Source organism: Acomys minous, assembly GCF_964271855.1.
Source record: "Acomys minous genome assembly, chromosome: 3".
NCBI classification, from domain to species: domain Eukaryota; kingdom Metazoa; phylum Chordata; class Mammalia; order Rodentia; family Muridae; genus Acomys; species Acomys minous.
The window spans coordinates 58,292,676-58,307,601 of record NC_140485.1 but is presented as its reverse complement, the minus strand read 5'-3'; the positions used below and the strand labels follow the sequence as shown (position 1 = coordinate 58,307,601).

The following is a 14,926-nucleotide window of genomic DNA, read 5'->3' as shown; positions in this document are numbered from 1 at the left end:
CTTCGCTATCACACAGTTCAGGGAGCAGCCCATGAAATACTGCCACCCACACTCAGGGTCCATCTTCCCGTATCAACCAAAATCCAGACAATCCCCCGTACACACGCCCACAGGCCACTCTCATCTAGATTCCTTCTCATTAAGAACACTCTCCCCAGATGATTCTAGGTTATTCCAAATCGGCAGACAAAACCAACACAATAGAAATGATGGTCCTGTGGGCAATCCAGCATTCAAGGCCACAAGTGACAAAAACCACACACCAGAAGCCTCACAAAGAGAGCAAGTCCTTCCACAGAACTGCATTCCAGGTAAATCAGCATGCTGATTGCTTTCCAGCACAGTTCCTGCTTAAACTATATGAAGGCAAATGACACAGTAAGGCCTGCCCCAGGAGAGACTTTTCTCACGTGTGGTCCTTCAGCCTGACCTCCATGCATGCTCTCTTCACTACCAATAGAATGAGGACAAAAGCAAGCTCTAACAGAACAGAGGAGTCTGGCACTGTGTCAACTCCAACAACTCATGTTTAAGCTGCATTTACAACAATTCTAACCCCATTCCACCCAGAGCGGAAAAAGTAAACCCAAGACCTCATAAATGCTCCTCTATACATTTTACTATACAGCTAGCCCTCTTTTGAGGTATGGTGAGGCAGTGCTGTTCACGGCAAGTGTACACTCTGAATGCAACTCATAGTGAAGAGCATCCTGTCTCCGATGAAAGAACACAAACCAGACAAAGGCAGATGCACCTGCCAGCAGCCCTCAGCTTCCCCTAAGTGTTGGCTAGACTTCTACCCCAGGAAGACAAAAGCCGGACTGGCCCATCTCCTACCCAATCCCAAAGGGTTGAACATTCAGGCACCACTCAAAGTCCAGAGAGCGTCCTCCTAAGAGGCCCACTCAACAACTGTGCTCCTGTGCAGGAAACCCCAACAACAGGTTAAGAGCCTGCCACTCTATGAAAACTATGACACCAAGTCGTGGGCCTCGACCTCAGCTCACACTTTAACCTAAGAGAACCACATGTCTTTCCAGCAGGAGCTTCCTTGCCTGCTCTTTCCAGCAGGGGCTCCAAGGCAGGGATGGTGAGTTAAGTGGCATGGCGGCTGGCAAGGGCACCATGCCAGGCTCGCGCCTTCATACCAGTGGTGTGGGCGGTGCCTGCTTGCCAACGCCAACCTGTGTGGGCTGAGTGAGGCTGATGACTGGGGGCTGGAGGGCGCTGGTCACTGAGGCAGCTGTCTTCCCGGCTGTGCGCTGCACCGAGCCGCTCAGCACCACAGCCGTGAGTGCAGTGGTGGCCTGCGAGGCAGGGGGCTGCTGCTGCTGGCTCTGCTGGATGAAGGCCGCGGAGTCTGGGGTCAGCTGTCTCAAGGCAGGTAAGCTCCTCTGAGGACAGAAAGACATGTAGTGTCAAGTACTAATCCCCCACCTGTCACTCAACTCCAAACACGCTTACTAAGCAGGACTTCCTTGATAAGAACTGGCTAAAGTGCATTTCAGAAACAAAACACATCTCCAAAAGGTGCCAAAGCTGTCAAACTTATGGAAACAAACCCTACCCCACAGGAAGCCCTGGCCCTAGATGTGAGTGTGCCAGAGCTACGATGCCCGCCCACCACTGGGGACTCAGCTGCAAGAAAGCCAGTTCTGAACAGAGACCCTCACATGCATTGCAGCCACACCAGGTGGCGTCTGTGACATCGCACCTGACTGGACCACACTGCTGCAGCACAAGCTGTCAGTTACCTTCAGGAAAGGCACAAGGTAAGGTTGAGGTGAAGAGTTCAGTTCTCGATACAACCTGCTAGTGAAATCTTCTGCTTCAATTTTCCCGTCCTGAAAAGTAAGCACACTGACATTGCAGTGACACCACAACTGCCATGACACACTTCCACACAACTCCAGGGCACACAGCATCACACTGGTCTGAGCCTTCAGACAGTAGTCTCTCAGTGAGCCACCGTCCAATGTAACAGAAGCAGATCTCCAGGAGCACACGTGTCTGGTGGCCCCTGGACCCTGAGCCACAACTGGTGAACGTGTCTCTAGCCAAGTCCCCAGAATATCCACGCCAAACACCCAGGCAGTGGTGAACCCTGCTCCCTCTCCAGGTCCTGCCACCGGACCTCACCAGCCCACCCAGGCCACTCTGGCAGGCTGAGCTCGGGCTGCAGGTCACACACCATGCTCTGAGGCAGCGTTCCACCTGAGTTCCTTACCAGCAAGTTTTGTACTAATTCTTTCACATTAGCCGCTGTCTCTGTGGACTGTTTACCAGAGGAAGCCAGTTTTATCAATGTAGACAGAAAACTTTTGCATTTCTTTACATTCTCCATAGTTTCCTGTATTAAACAAAAAGGCAGAAATCACAGGAGACTCATCACAGCATCTCACTGTCCTGAAGTGTGCACAGGTCTGCAGGACACATCAACTCAGCATTTAAACCTCTTTCCAGAAGCTTCTTTCATCTGCATCCTTCTTGCACAAGCCAGAAGCTTCTCAGAAGGGCAGTCAGGCATGATGAGGCCACCAAGCCTGCGTCTCTCCCCCAGCAGCCCCTTTCTAGGGAAGGCTGCATCTGCCAAGACTCTGCCCTTTAGGAGTGGGGCTGCTGCCTGCCTGAATGTGCACAAGCAGGGTGAGCCCAGGCAGCTCCTGAAAAGGGTCAAAAGTACTTGACAAAGAACACACACACACACACACACACACACACACACACACACACACACAAAGAAGTTGCAGAGTATGGCTACAGCTTGTCTAAACGTGCAGGTGCATAAAGGGAAGCAATGTAGTGAAAATAGACAGACACACTGACACCCAGACCACAGGTGCTCAGCAGCTGCATGTACGTGGCTTTCATAGGCATCTGCAGGGCCCCAGATCCCAAGCAGGATGCTCAGGCCCTTTCCTCTCAGTGGAAACCCCGTTAGGGGAAGGCAGAGCCCAGGCGCTCACATGGGCCCCTCTATGCCACCAGCACTTTTGGTTGGCTTTGAGGCCCCAAAACATTCTCAAGCCCCTTTATACTACTTCTCCCCCCACCACAGCCCCCCCCCTCTCCCACACACACTAATACCCTAGGGGTCCTGAATGGAATCCTTACCGTGGCAGCTGTGGAGGTGGTGCTGGCGCCGGGCACTGTTCGTTGAGGTGTCCCTGTCTGAACAGCTGTGGCTGTTCCAAGTGAGGCTGTCTGTGCAGAACCACCCAGAACCAGCTGAGGCTAGAAGAGTTCAAAACACAAGGTAAAATTCATCTCAGCTGAAGCACAAGCTGGAGAAGTAAAACAGCTTCTGAAGAAGTACAGAGTCCAAATGGCTAAACAAGTGTCAGTGGTCACACTTCCTGCAGCCACCTGAGGGAGCCAAGGGCATCCCTGGCAGACTCACACCTGAGGACCACGGTGATAACAGGGGAATGTATTTGTATCTGCAAGAAAGCCTGATTAGCTTAAACCCATCTCTGTCAGGAACGTGTCAGTCTGACAGCTGTCAGAGACAAACACAGAGGATCAGGTGACCATCACTGTCAGGAACGTGTCAGTCTGACACCTGTCAGAGACAAACACAGAGGATCGGGTGACCATCACTGTCAGGAACGTGTCAGTCTGACACCTGTCAGAGACAAACACAGAGGATCGGGTGACCATCACTGTCAGGAACGTGTCAGTCTGACACCTGTCAGAGACAAACACAGAGGATCGGGTGACCATCACTGTCAGGAACGTGTCAGTCTGACACCTGTCAGAGACAAACACAGAGGATCGGGTGACCATCACTGTCAGGAACGTGTCAGTCTGACAGCTGTCAGAGACAAACACAGAGGGTCGGGTGACCATCACTGTCAGGAACGTGTCAGTCTGACAGCTGTCAGAGACAAGCACAGAGGATCGGGTGACCATCACTGTCAGGAACGTGTCAGTCTGACAGCTGTCAGAGACAAACACAGAGGATCGGGTGACCATCACTGTCAGGAACGTGTCAGTCTGACACCTGTCAGAGACAAACACAGAGGATCGGGTGACCATCACTGTCAGGAACGTGTCAGTCTGACTCCTGTCAGAGACAAGCACAGAGGATCGGGTGACCATCACTGTCAGGAATGTGTCAGTCTGACACCTGTCAGAGACAAGCACAGAGGATCGGGTGACCATCACTCTCAGGAATGTGTCAGTCTGACACCTGTCAGAGACAAGCACAGAGGATCGGGTGACCATCACTCTCAGGAATGTGTCAGTCTGACACCTGTCAGAGACAAGCACAGAGGATCGGGTGACCATCACTCTCAGGAACGTGTCAGTCTGACACCTGTCAGAGACAAGCACAGAGGATGGCCCAATGAGCTCCATCTCAGAAGCCACTCCTGAAATGCTTCAGTCTGCTCAGAGCCATGGCTAAAAGGCACACAGCACCTGCTGCAGGGACCATACAGGACCAAGACAAGGAGAGGCCTCCATTTCCCCAGAACCTACACAAACATCATCTGCTTCCCAAGAGCGAGACCTGTCAACAACAGCAAGTAGAGGTACAGGCCCAAGAGCTAGGTCACTGGTCCTGGCCTAGCTGTGGAAAGGTACTGCTTGTCCAAACATGAGAACATTTGCAAAGTAAATGGGCACCCAGATGCCAAACAACTTAGATTCCCCAAACCACTAGCCCTGAGTCCTTTTCCTAAGACTTCTGCTTTTCTTGAATAGTCATGATGAAACAGTTTTTAAACTAGTACCTCTCATTCATAAATCCTGCTGCTCACATTTCCACACTCCTGAGTGCCACAGCCACAGATGCTTATGAGGGTGCTGCACTAACACTGCCCGCCTCCAAGTTACTCTACAGCCAGTGACAGACTAAGGGGTGGTAAGTGTCTCCTTCTGCTAAGCATGCATTGCCCTTGGGACTGGAAAGCACCAAACAATACATCATGTGAAGATAATATGCAGGAACAAACCAAGGGTGTCCAGAGCACCAGGAACCCTTCTCACCAAGTTTATTTCCTCTTAAAGCTTATTTCTCAGCTGACTACTGCGGGATACAGAGCTCCCTGCCTTTAATCAGATGTAGCCAGCACTAGAAGTTCCCTTCAGAAAACCCCAGGCCTCTTAGGACACCGGCTTCTGAAACAGAGCTCTCTGCTGGCTTACAGCTACCTAGGCAGAACTACTCTCTAAGCTGTTCTTACTCCCCACAGCTGCCCAGGAACAGGGAGCTGAGCTCCAAGAGTTTAGAACAGCTGCCCTTCAGTCCATTACCCAGCTGAGGGCTCCCACTGGAACAGAGATGCAAGCTTATGCAGGAACACTGCACTTAAGACCACATGTAAGTGGGCACAGCACCTAGGCACAGTGTGGCAAGAGCTTCAGTGTGGATTCCAAAGCCCTACACTGTGAGACTGCCCACAAACTCAACATCAGGAGCCTTTGGGGCTTGTTTCTTCCCACCTGCTCACAAATGACTGCCCAGAAAGAGTTTCCTAACCAAGTCTGCCTCCCAGCCAATGATGTCTTCCCTAGTGAGTCTCCTGAACAGATATGTCTTCCACAGCCAGGCACATCTCTCCAAACATGTTATGTCGTCTCTAATCAGGTCTGTCCTCCCGGACCAGCCCCTTCCCCTACTCTTAACATCTGCTCGGCCCTCTGCAACAGGAGCCCCTGGCATGTAAGCTCCTCCTCTTATATGCTAGAAGCTGCACAGGTTGATGAGCAGTATTGGTTTGACAGACAGAGGCAGGATAAGCATCACAAGTGTACGGCAGTGTAGTCCACACAAGTCCCAAGCTAAATAAGTTATGTCCTGAGATCCTAGCTCAAAAGAAGAGGAGGAGGAAGAGGAGGAGGGGGAGGAAAGGGGAGAAAAGGACAGAGAAAGCTTATCATTTCTGTCATGATAGATAAGGTCCACAGGGGGGCAGTGTGGCCTGGAAGCCACATAAGGCTGGAATGGCCCCTGCTAGGAAAGCAAGACCACTTCCATTCCCCTCCCTAGCTCACCTACAAATTTGCCACAGGAAGGTGGGAAGAGATCCTGCACATAGTAGGAGCACTGTCCATGAGGATGTGATGGGGCCATAGCACAGAACAAACTCTCCTCACCACAGACTTTCCTTCCTCAAAGATGCCCTGAGTCAAATATTAGTGAGGCGACATTCCTACTTACTTCTGAACGCTGTGAATACTAAATCATTTGATTTTTAGGGAAAAGGATGTAGCCTTCATTCAGACACAGTAAAATCACTTCCTTCACTAACCACCTGCATCTTCAAAGTCAGCCTGATGTCCAGTAGAAAAAGTCCTAAAGCCTAGTTAGTCTTTGCACTGGCAGCCAGGCTGCATCCTCTTACCTGTACCCCGGGAGAGCGTTGCAGGGTTGTAGTGGGCTGTACCGTCGTCGTCTGGGCCTGAGACACTTGCTTAATTATGGTAGTTGGGGTCACCTGCCGTGCAATAATAGGTGTTCCTGGAGCCTGAAAAAGTAAGTTAGGAGTCATCTAAAATGAGCTACAGTAAATAACACATGCACATGTGCACACACATAAACTCCCAAATACATACTAGTGCACTCAACTAACCCACACTTACTACTAACCCACAAGGAAATCATCCTAAGCCCAAAACTTTCCAGTCAAAGAGAAAAATGTCTGATGAAAAATGTCACAGAAAATCCTAAAAGCAGACTTTTTTTTAGCTAAGTCTACAAATGCCATCTTTTAAAGCAGACATCTGGAAGCCCAGCTGTGGCACTGCTTGTAGGGTGACACTGAAAATGGGGGAAATGCCCAGAGTCCTAGCTACAGGCTGTAAAACAGGAAGGCAGGGGCTGACCAGGAGTCCTGAGGTGGTTACAGAGACACTATTGAGTAGAGATGCAAAGGTCAGATAGAGAAGCAGAGCCCCAGCACAGAGACCCTTCAAAGCAGTCCACATGCTTCCGGCACAGGAAACACAACACTGCAGGGATGCTCTATGTTATTTCATCTGGGCGAGCTCTGCCTACCTCCACCACGTACAACCCCATCTACAGGACAGGGCACAACTCCAGAGGGAGCTCAGAGCTATCAGGATTACTCCTGCCATCTCTTTAGTTGCCAGCTACCTAGGGAAGGCACAGGACAAAAGCAAGGCCACGCAAAGCATACAACCGAGTGCGCTGGCAGACTGAAGGGCTTGTGGTGCTGGGGATGTGAGGGCACTGCACACTGGGACAGCATAGCTTGGCATCAAGACCTACAACCTCAGCTGGGCATGGTGGTGCATGCCTTTAGTCCAGGCACTCAGGGAGGCAAAGGCAGGCGGATCACTGTAAGTTCAGGGCCTGGTCTACAAAGAGAGTCCAGAGCAGCCAAGACTACATGGAAAAACCATGTCTCAAAAGAAAAGAGAAAAAAAAAGAAAAGAAAAGAAAAAGAAAAAGATAGATGCACCTGCGTGGCCTTTGCGCTGTCCTACTACTCATTCTTGGTATGTCAAGCATCTCATTCTTCATGACAGTCCCATGACTAGATCTGCACTTTACAGAGAACGACACTGGGACACAAAAAGGTAAACCTACTGGTGACAAGAGAAAGGCCAGGATCTGGCCAAGGCAGCTGACCCCAAGTGCCTACTCTTAACCCTCCTCAGTCAACAAACTGAGCATTAGCCACAAGCGCTGGCTCTCCCAGGAGTGTACGTATGGTCTCAGCCAGGAGAGTGGGAGACCAAGTCATTCTAGCCTCTGCTTGATGGTTGGGCTTGAAAACACTTGCATGCAAGGGTGTCCACTCGCACAGGGCATGCCTTCACTCTTGCAACAACCCCAGTGTGCAGTGGTAGGGAATGGGTGAGCCAGGCTGAGTTGGGGTCACCCGACACTAGCCTGTTCACAACGCATGCACTCACCTGCACGGTGGAGATCTGGACAGGTGGAGCACCTGTGGGGGTTGCAGGACGGGGCGCCATGGTGCTCTGAGGCTGGGCCTGGGCATGGGCCTGCATCTGGGCCAGGGCCTGCTGAGGGATCATTAACAACTGCCCATTCTCACTCCGCACGAGGACCATTCCTGGGGGACAGATGAGACTTGGCATCAGGAAGCACTCTCCACTTCGGTGCAAAAAGACCCTGGCCAGGAAACTACTTACTATAGAAGGAATACAAGAGTAGCTGCAGAGCAGTTAGCTCCTCAGGGGAGACAGAGCAAAGGATGGTGGGGGGCTGTCCAACACTAAGACCACAACTGTATCTCCTTTCGCAAGGAACACAAGTGGCAAAGCCACACTCAGTGGTCACAGCTTCAGCCCAGATGTGTGCCCTGCAGCCTCTTCAGATGTGGGTGTGTAAGTACAGTGACCTGCCTCCTGCCTCTGCCTTTTATACACTCACCAAGTAGCAGGTGCCTATCAGTGCAGGCTTCCAACAGCCACAAGCTCATGTCCTGGAGCTACTCTCTGCACCTTCTCCACACGTCTCTGCACAACACACTGAAGTGTGTGGGTCATGCCTCTGATACCGGACACCATCACCACTACAGTCCACAAGCCAAGTGTCTCCAGCCTAATGCCACAGAATGTCAAAACCAAACCAGGAAGTGTGGTCCTCTATTCTTCATGGGAAGACGGCTCTGGTGAGACACAGGTGCACTTTCCCCCAGGTGACAAGGATGCCCACAACGCGATACAGATGTCCACAGCACCAGAACAGCCTCTCACTCTTCAAAGTCCTTGAAACTCTGGGAAAGCAAATTCTACCAGTCCAGTCTAACTAATTTTGGCTTCAAACCAGCAACCAATTGTACCTTACGTCCTAGAAGAAACAGCAACAATTATCTTAAATTTAAATTTCACAACAGAGCTACAGATGCCCTCAGCAACAGCACAGCACAGCAGGACACAGCTGCAGAGTAACCCCTGTGGGGAAGGATGCTGGTAGACGGCACTGGACTAGAGCCTCCTGTAAGCTACATCCCCAGCTCCTGAACTTTCCTTCTGTGAGGAGTAAGCCAGAGCAACCATACAGGAGGAGTCTTTGAAGCTGTCAAGCTCCAAGTATACCAGAAAAGGCAGTAGGGCATCCCTAACCCCACTAAACTCTTAATCCAGAAAGCCCTGTTGTTGACATTAAGGAACTAAATGTCCCTCCAGAACTACCTCACACCGTCTCCATCAGCACACTAGTGGCCAGTGCTTCTCTGTGGACCTAACAAAGGTATAGGAGACAGACATGTCTGACTATCCATGTGACCACTGTCACTGAAGGGTATGGTCTAGCCCAGCTAGTGGAGCACAGGTCCCTTGCAGGATTCCTGAAGGGGCACTTCTTCCCTTCTGGTGCAAAACAGACTAAAGGGAATCTGTGTTCCCTTGGCTGATAGGGGTCTTTTGGTCAAAAAGATCTCAACACCAGCCTACCCTCAAGCTTTGCAGCTCCTTGGACTTGTGCTAATATCCAATAGATAGGCACAGTGAGGCCCAGTAGGCAAAGCTCAGACAGCTCAGTTCCTCCTGCTGTTCTGAGTGAGGAGGTTTTCAGAGTGTCACCATGCAAATAACAGGTGACAACCAAAGACCTTAGGCACCTGGGACAGACCTAAACTGGCAAATGCCTGACACACGCCACCCCTCTTTAGACAATGCCTGTTTGAGACTAGTAAGATTTAACCAGAAAGCCTTCAACGTTACCCACAAGATGGCCAGATATGGGCACCCAGCACCATATAGAAGACACTACAGAAAGAAAAAGTAGAGACTTGGTCAAGAGTATGATAAAATTGAGGAGATTGTTTCAGAAGCACCAACAAATGGTGAGAGAAAAGGAAAGCAACCACGCACAGGACAGTACATCCTGGACAGGGTCCCCTGACATTAGCAGCAAAGCTCTGCCATGCTGAGAAGGAAGTGAGATGAAGATGCCCTCTGGACCAACAGGACTGCAACACCACTGAACACGACAGGGAAGGAAGTGCAGAGCGCACACTAAAGAGACACAACTGGGTGCTCTACAGCAGACAACGGACACCATGAGCCTTCCACTGCCACCTGGAAGGCAGTACCAGCCACACCACTGCAACAGGAAGGAAAGCATTTCAGATGCTCTGTCTCAAACATGTATGTTCTGAGGAAATGCAATGCCTCTAGGACATGAACACGGCTTGTACCCAAAGGAGATCTGGAAAATGTCTCAAAAATCTCCATGCAGTAGAACCTCATCAGTGCATCAAAGTGGCAGTTCATGGTGCAGACAGACCCTACAGACTGACAGAAAGCTGAGTGAGCAGTGACAACAGGACAGGTGCAAGCAAAGGCTTGGGTCTACCCTCTACACATAAGACCACGGCTCCAGGAGAAAAAAAAGACAACACCATTATTCTAGAAAACATTCCAGAAACATGGTCCACAAAGGACCAAGTGAGCAGCTCACACACCCCAATCTCTAGGTGCTGGATTCTCCAGAAGCTGAGAGGAAATGTGGGTCCCCAATCCAGACAGCACAGAGAGACTGCTGTATGTGCTGCAGGAGCCTGTATGTGCTGTATGAGCTTATGTGTGCTGAGTGAGCCTGTATGTGCTGGCAAAAAACACACCGACTTACTGATGTCCCACATCTCAGCAGGAAAAGTAAAAGTAACAGATCTGAACAGACAACTCCCAGAGATGAAAGACATACAACCCATGGCAACAAATTAGCTCAGTGTCACAGGCCAACGAGGACAGTGTGAATTAAATCCACCATGCAGAGCTACCCACGCCCACTACTGCAGCTGAAAGGAGACCAGACATAACTGCTGACAGGAGCAGGGAACTCCCAGCAGCATGCTGGACCCCTGAATGCCATCCAACAATCATAGGCTTACCACATGATGAGGTGGAGCCCTCCACTCCTGTCTACCTCAGAGAGACTTGGGCCTGAACTAATTGAGGCAGTCTTATTTCTGATAGCTCAAAACTAGGAGCAACAAAATACACCAATATAGAGACAATGCCTAAAATATCTAAAGAATGAAATAGTATTCAGAGAAAAAGAAATGAGCTACAGATACAACACAGGTGACCCTCATATGACAAGACAAAGTGGCCAGGGAAAGGTCACACTACATGCTTCTATGTTCCAGGACCCAACTCCATGTGACAGAAAGCTGACAAACAGGTAACAGCTGGGAGCAGGCGGGGTGGGGGATGACCAACACTGCAGAAGTGTTCTGGTGACAGGGGAGGCTCGATATCTTGACTGGTGATGACTTCAAGGATGTATATGTCCGACTAGCAAACTGCACTGAGATTCCTGTCTGTCAACTGCATCTCCATAAAGATCTATGCATATGCACAGAAGCACAAACCCACACGTGCATGCGTGTGTGTGTGTGTGTGTGTGTGTGTGTCACACACACACACAACACACACACACACACACACACACACACACACACACACACACACACACACACACACACAGCAAGAACCAGCTAAGGTCTAAAGGTAAGGCAGGGTCTTGATTAGCATATCCATCACCAAAGCATTCCAACACAGGCCAGGAGTGCTACCTCATGCATGCTGCCCTCACACATGGTAACTGGAAGCTGGGCCTGTGGTGGCGACATAAAGGAATCACACCCTCCAGGCTCCTCTTTGATGACACATCTTGTAGTACAGCCACATGGTAAATAGTACAGGAAGGATGCCTGGCTTTGTATTTCACAGGTACCTGACAGAATCCCACAAGGGAAGCACTGCAGCTGAGCAAACCCTCGCCACCACTGCCTCAACTCTAACTCCTTCCAAAAGACACACTTGCCAGAGGTCTCCTGTCACTCGAGGGACATGCTGCCCTGGGCTCTTTCTTCCCTAGTATGCCACAGCAGCAGGCTGCTTTCCTGGCCACTCATCTTGAACCCCAAGCCTAGTTCCTGACACCATTCCTCCCTGCTCATCCCACAAATTCTCCCCAGCCTCCAGTTCCCACTGGACCCCATATCCTCCCAGCTCACCACTGCAGAGCTGTGCCAGCCCAGTCTCCAGACTACTGCAGACTGCCCTGCGCTCCGCTCCATACCCCACTGTCACACAATCTGTCAGTGCCCACTCCAGCTTCCCCAACTGCCTGAGCTCTAGCCACCTGTCACCTAAGTTAGGAGCAGGTCCCCAATGCCTCCTCCACGGCAGGACAGAGCTCCTGCTGTGGAGAGCCGGGATGCTTTGTGCCTCCTTTCCCAATGGTGGCCTCCAAGCATCAGAGACCTCTCTGCACTCTCACTCACAGGCCTGCAAGGTGCAGACAAAGAACCTCTTAACAGCCCTTCAGACAGTTCCTCACAGACACTAGCTAATGCATGCTCTCCCAGTCAGCTTCCTGAGGTCAGGGCTGGAACCTGCAGAAGCTTTAGCTCCCTGACCATTCATCTGCATCTTCCTCCTTCCCGACGGTGGCTTGCTGTCAGGAGCTGCTGGACCCAAGGAAAGTGTTAGTCCTTTTAATTTGGAAGCTTTGCAAAATCAAGAATTAGAAACAAGCACTGTTGCTATGTAGAGACAGGAGCCTGGGTGGATGGGGAATAACAGCGCATCGGAAGCGTGACTAGTGACCCTCTAACTGACCCAGGCTCCCTAGGAAGCTATCTTAGAAGCCTTGGCCCGCAGGTACACTTACGCAGGCTCCCTCCCATCCCTTTATGCCCTGCCCTTGTCCTCCTCCCTCCACCCAGCAGCTAAGCTGTGGGAACAAGAGCCAGCTACAGCTCTGGGCCTCCAAGAGCTGACAGTTTCAAGAGATGACCTAGAGGGAAGGGCCAGGGCCAGCCAGGGGCCTGGACAGGACGCACAGAGCCACGAGAGTGGGTACGGTAAAGGCACCTCTCTATCTATCATTAAGTGTCAAGACAAGGCCTGGCAAAGGAAAGGGCTGCTGTGGAGCTAAGTGGACAGCAGGCAGTACAGTGAGCTAGCCTCCACGTGAAGACATGAGGGTCCGGGACAGACTTCCACACATGAGCAGGGGAGGGTGGGACATGAGGGCAGCAAACATCTCAAGCCCCAGAATGGCTGAGGCAGAAAGACATGAGGCCTATGCTGCACGGCAAGATACCGTCTCAAAAGAAAACAGACACTGGTGAGAGGACACCAGTACAACAGCTGCCAAATGACATCCACCCTTCCGTGTGTGCTGGTTAGGATGGGCACATGGGACCATGCCACTCGAAGGTCAAAAGCCACATCCTGTTCACATCAGAGCCCATGCTAACTGAGATCTGCTTTAATGTGTAAAGAGCCTACAATATGAAGATGCCCCCCACGCCTCTTCTCAAAAATTGCTCAACTAAAACGGGGCAGAATTGCCGGGCGTGGTGGTGCATGCCTGTAATCCCAGCATTTAGGAGGCAGAGGCAGGCAGATCAATGTGAGTTCGAAGCCAACTTGGTCTACAAAACAAGTCCAGGGCAGCCAAGGCTACACAGGGAAACCGTCTTGAAAAATCAAAAACAAATAAACAAACAAAAACAAAAAGAGCAGAATTATTTTTGTATTCAAGAGGGTTGTTTCAAACTCAACCCTAGGCCAGCTTGCAAGCAGGAAGGTCAACGGGGTACGGCAAAGTCTGGAAGAGGCCAAGTGGCCAAAGCCACCCTGGCTAATAGATAGTCGCGTTCTGTCAGTATATAACAGCAGCCTACACTTCTGCTTTCTGAAAGCTCAGGCAGCCGGATTACCACACACAGATGCCCTCAGGGCCATCGCAGAGAACAGGCTGGGCCCTGACCAGGGACAATGCACTTTGAATCCAGCAAGTTCCTAACTCTCAATGAGTCTTAGGGTAGCAAGTACTGTGTCCCCAGCACGCTCTAGCTCCCCACTGCACACCCAGCAGGTGGCTCCACAGCGCTTCTCACAGCATGTTCACTCAGGATCAGCATTCCCAGTGATGCTCACAGCAGCTTTTTAAAAAATAGTCTCATGATGTAAACTAAGTTGATTTCAAACTTGTGATTCTCCTGCCTCAGCCTCCCCAGTGCTAGAATTACAGACATATAAGTATATGCCACCACATCCAGCAAGTACCAATTTTTGTTTGTTTATTTTTGTTTTTCAAGACCGCATTTCTCTGTGTAGCCCTGGCTATCCTGGAACTCACTCTATATACTAGGCTGGCCTAGAACTCTCAGAGATCCGCCTGCCTCTGCCTCCCAAGTGCTGAGATTAAAGGCGTGCAACACCACTACTCAGCTAGTAACAATTTTTCAAAGTAAAAACTTTTACTCAAAAATTTTATTTAAGGGAACTAGAAGATAGCTCAGTCAAAAAAAAAAGTGCATGTCCCACAAGTATACAGCCCTGCATTAGATCCCTAGCGCCTTGTAAAACAGCGGGTGCAGCGGTGTGCACCTGTGACTCCAGCACTGCAGAGAGAGGAGACAAGAGGACCCCAGCTCCCCTAGCCAGGTCTCTAAGTTTCACTCAATATGAGCAGCTGAGGGAGACACACAACATTTACCTGCAGGTGCATGCACACACACACAATCAAGCCACTTCGCTAAGCTAGCTGACAATCATGACTGTCTACCTTAAAGTCGGCTAGAGTACCAAGGATCCACAAACGCCACTCAAAGACAAACAGCAAAGGTACTCTGTGCTACTTGTAACAAGCAAGTTAAAACCAGATGGCAATTTTACCTACCATGGTAGCAGAAACTCATTTAAGTTCTAGTATTCGGTACTGGCAATGAATGGTATAGATTACACATAAAAGAAGCAGGCACATCATCCTGTGACCCAGCAGAGACAGCTGCCTGGTACACACCAGAGGCCCCCACATATGACCAACTACTGGGAAAGACTTACATGCGCACACTGAATCCCACTTAAGACATAGGTAAAGTGACATTTAAGTCACCTAACAGGCCTTTCACTGGCAGGATGAGTCACTTTTGGAGATCAGAGAATCCACACTTTGGCT

At 50.5% G+C, this 14,926-nt stretch overlaps 1 protein-coding gene across 1 annotated transcript in view; it reads right to left on the bottom strand.

Moving 5' to 3' along the window:
• Window positions 1-14,926, bottom strand: part of TAF4 (TATA-box binding protein associated factor 4) — a 67,287-nt gene that overhangs the window by 20,800 nt on the left and 31,561 nt on the right. The window contains exons 2-7 of the mRNA XM_084777919.1: window positions 7,888-8,048; window positions 6,351-6,473; window positions 3,115-3,234; window positions 2,228-2,350; window positions 1,755-1,844; window positions 1,149-1,394 (exon numbers count right to left, since the gene is read on the bottom strand). Of these exons, the coding sequence (XP_084634045.1) occupies window positions 1,149-1,394; window positions 1,755-1,844; window positions 2,228-2,350; window positions 3,115-3,234; window positions 6,351-6,473; window positions 7,888-8,048 (863 nt within the window). The remainder of the gene's footprint in view (window positions 1-1,148; window positions 1,395-1,754; window positions 1,845-2,227; window positions 2,351-3,114; window positions 3,235-6,350; window positions 6,474-7,887; window positions 8,049-14,926) is intronic.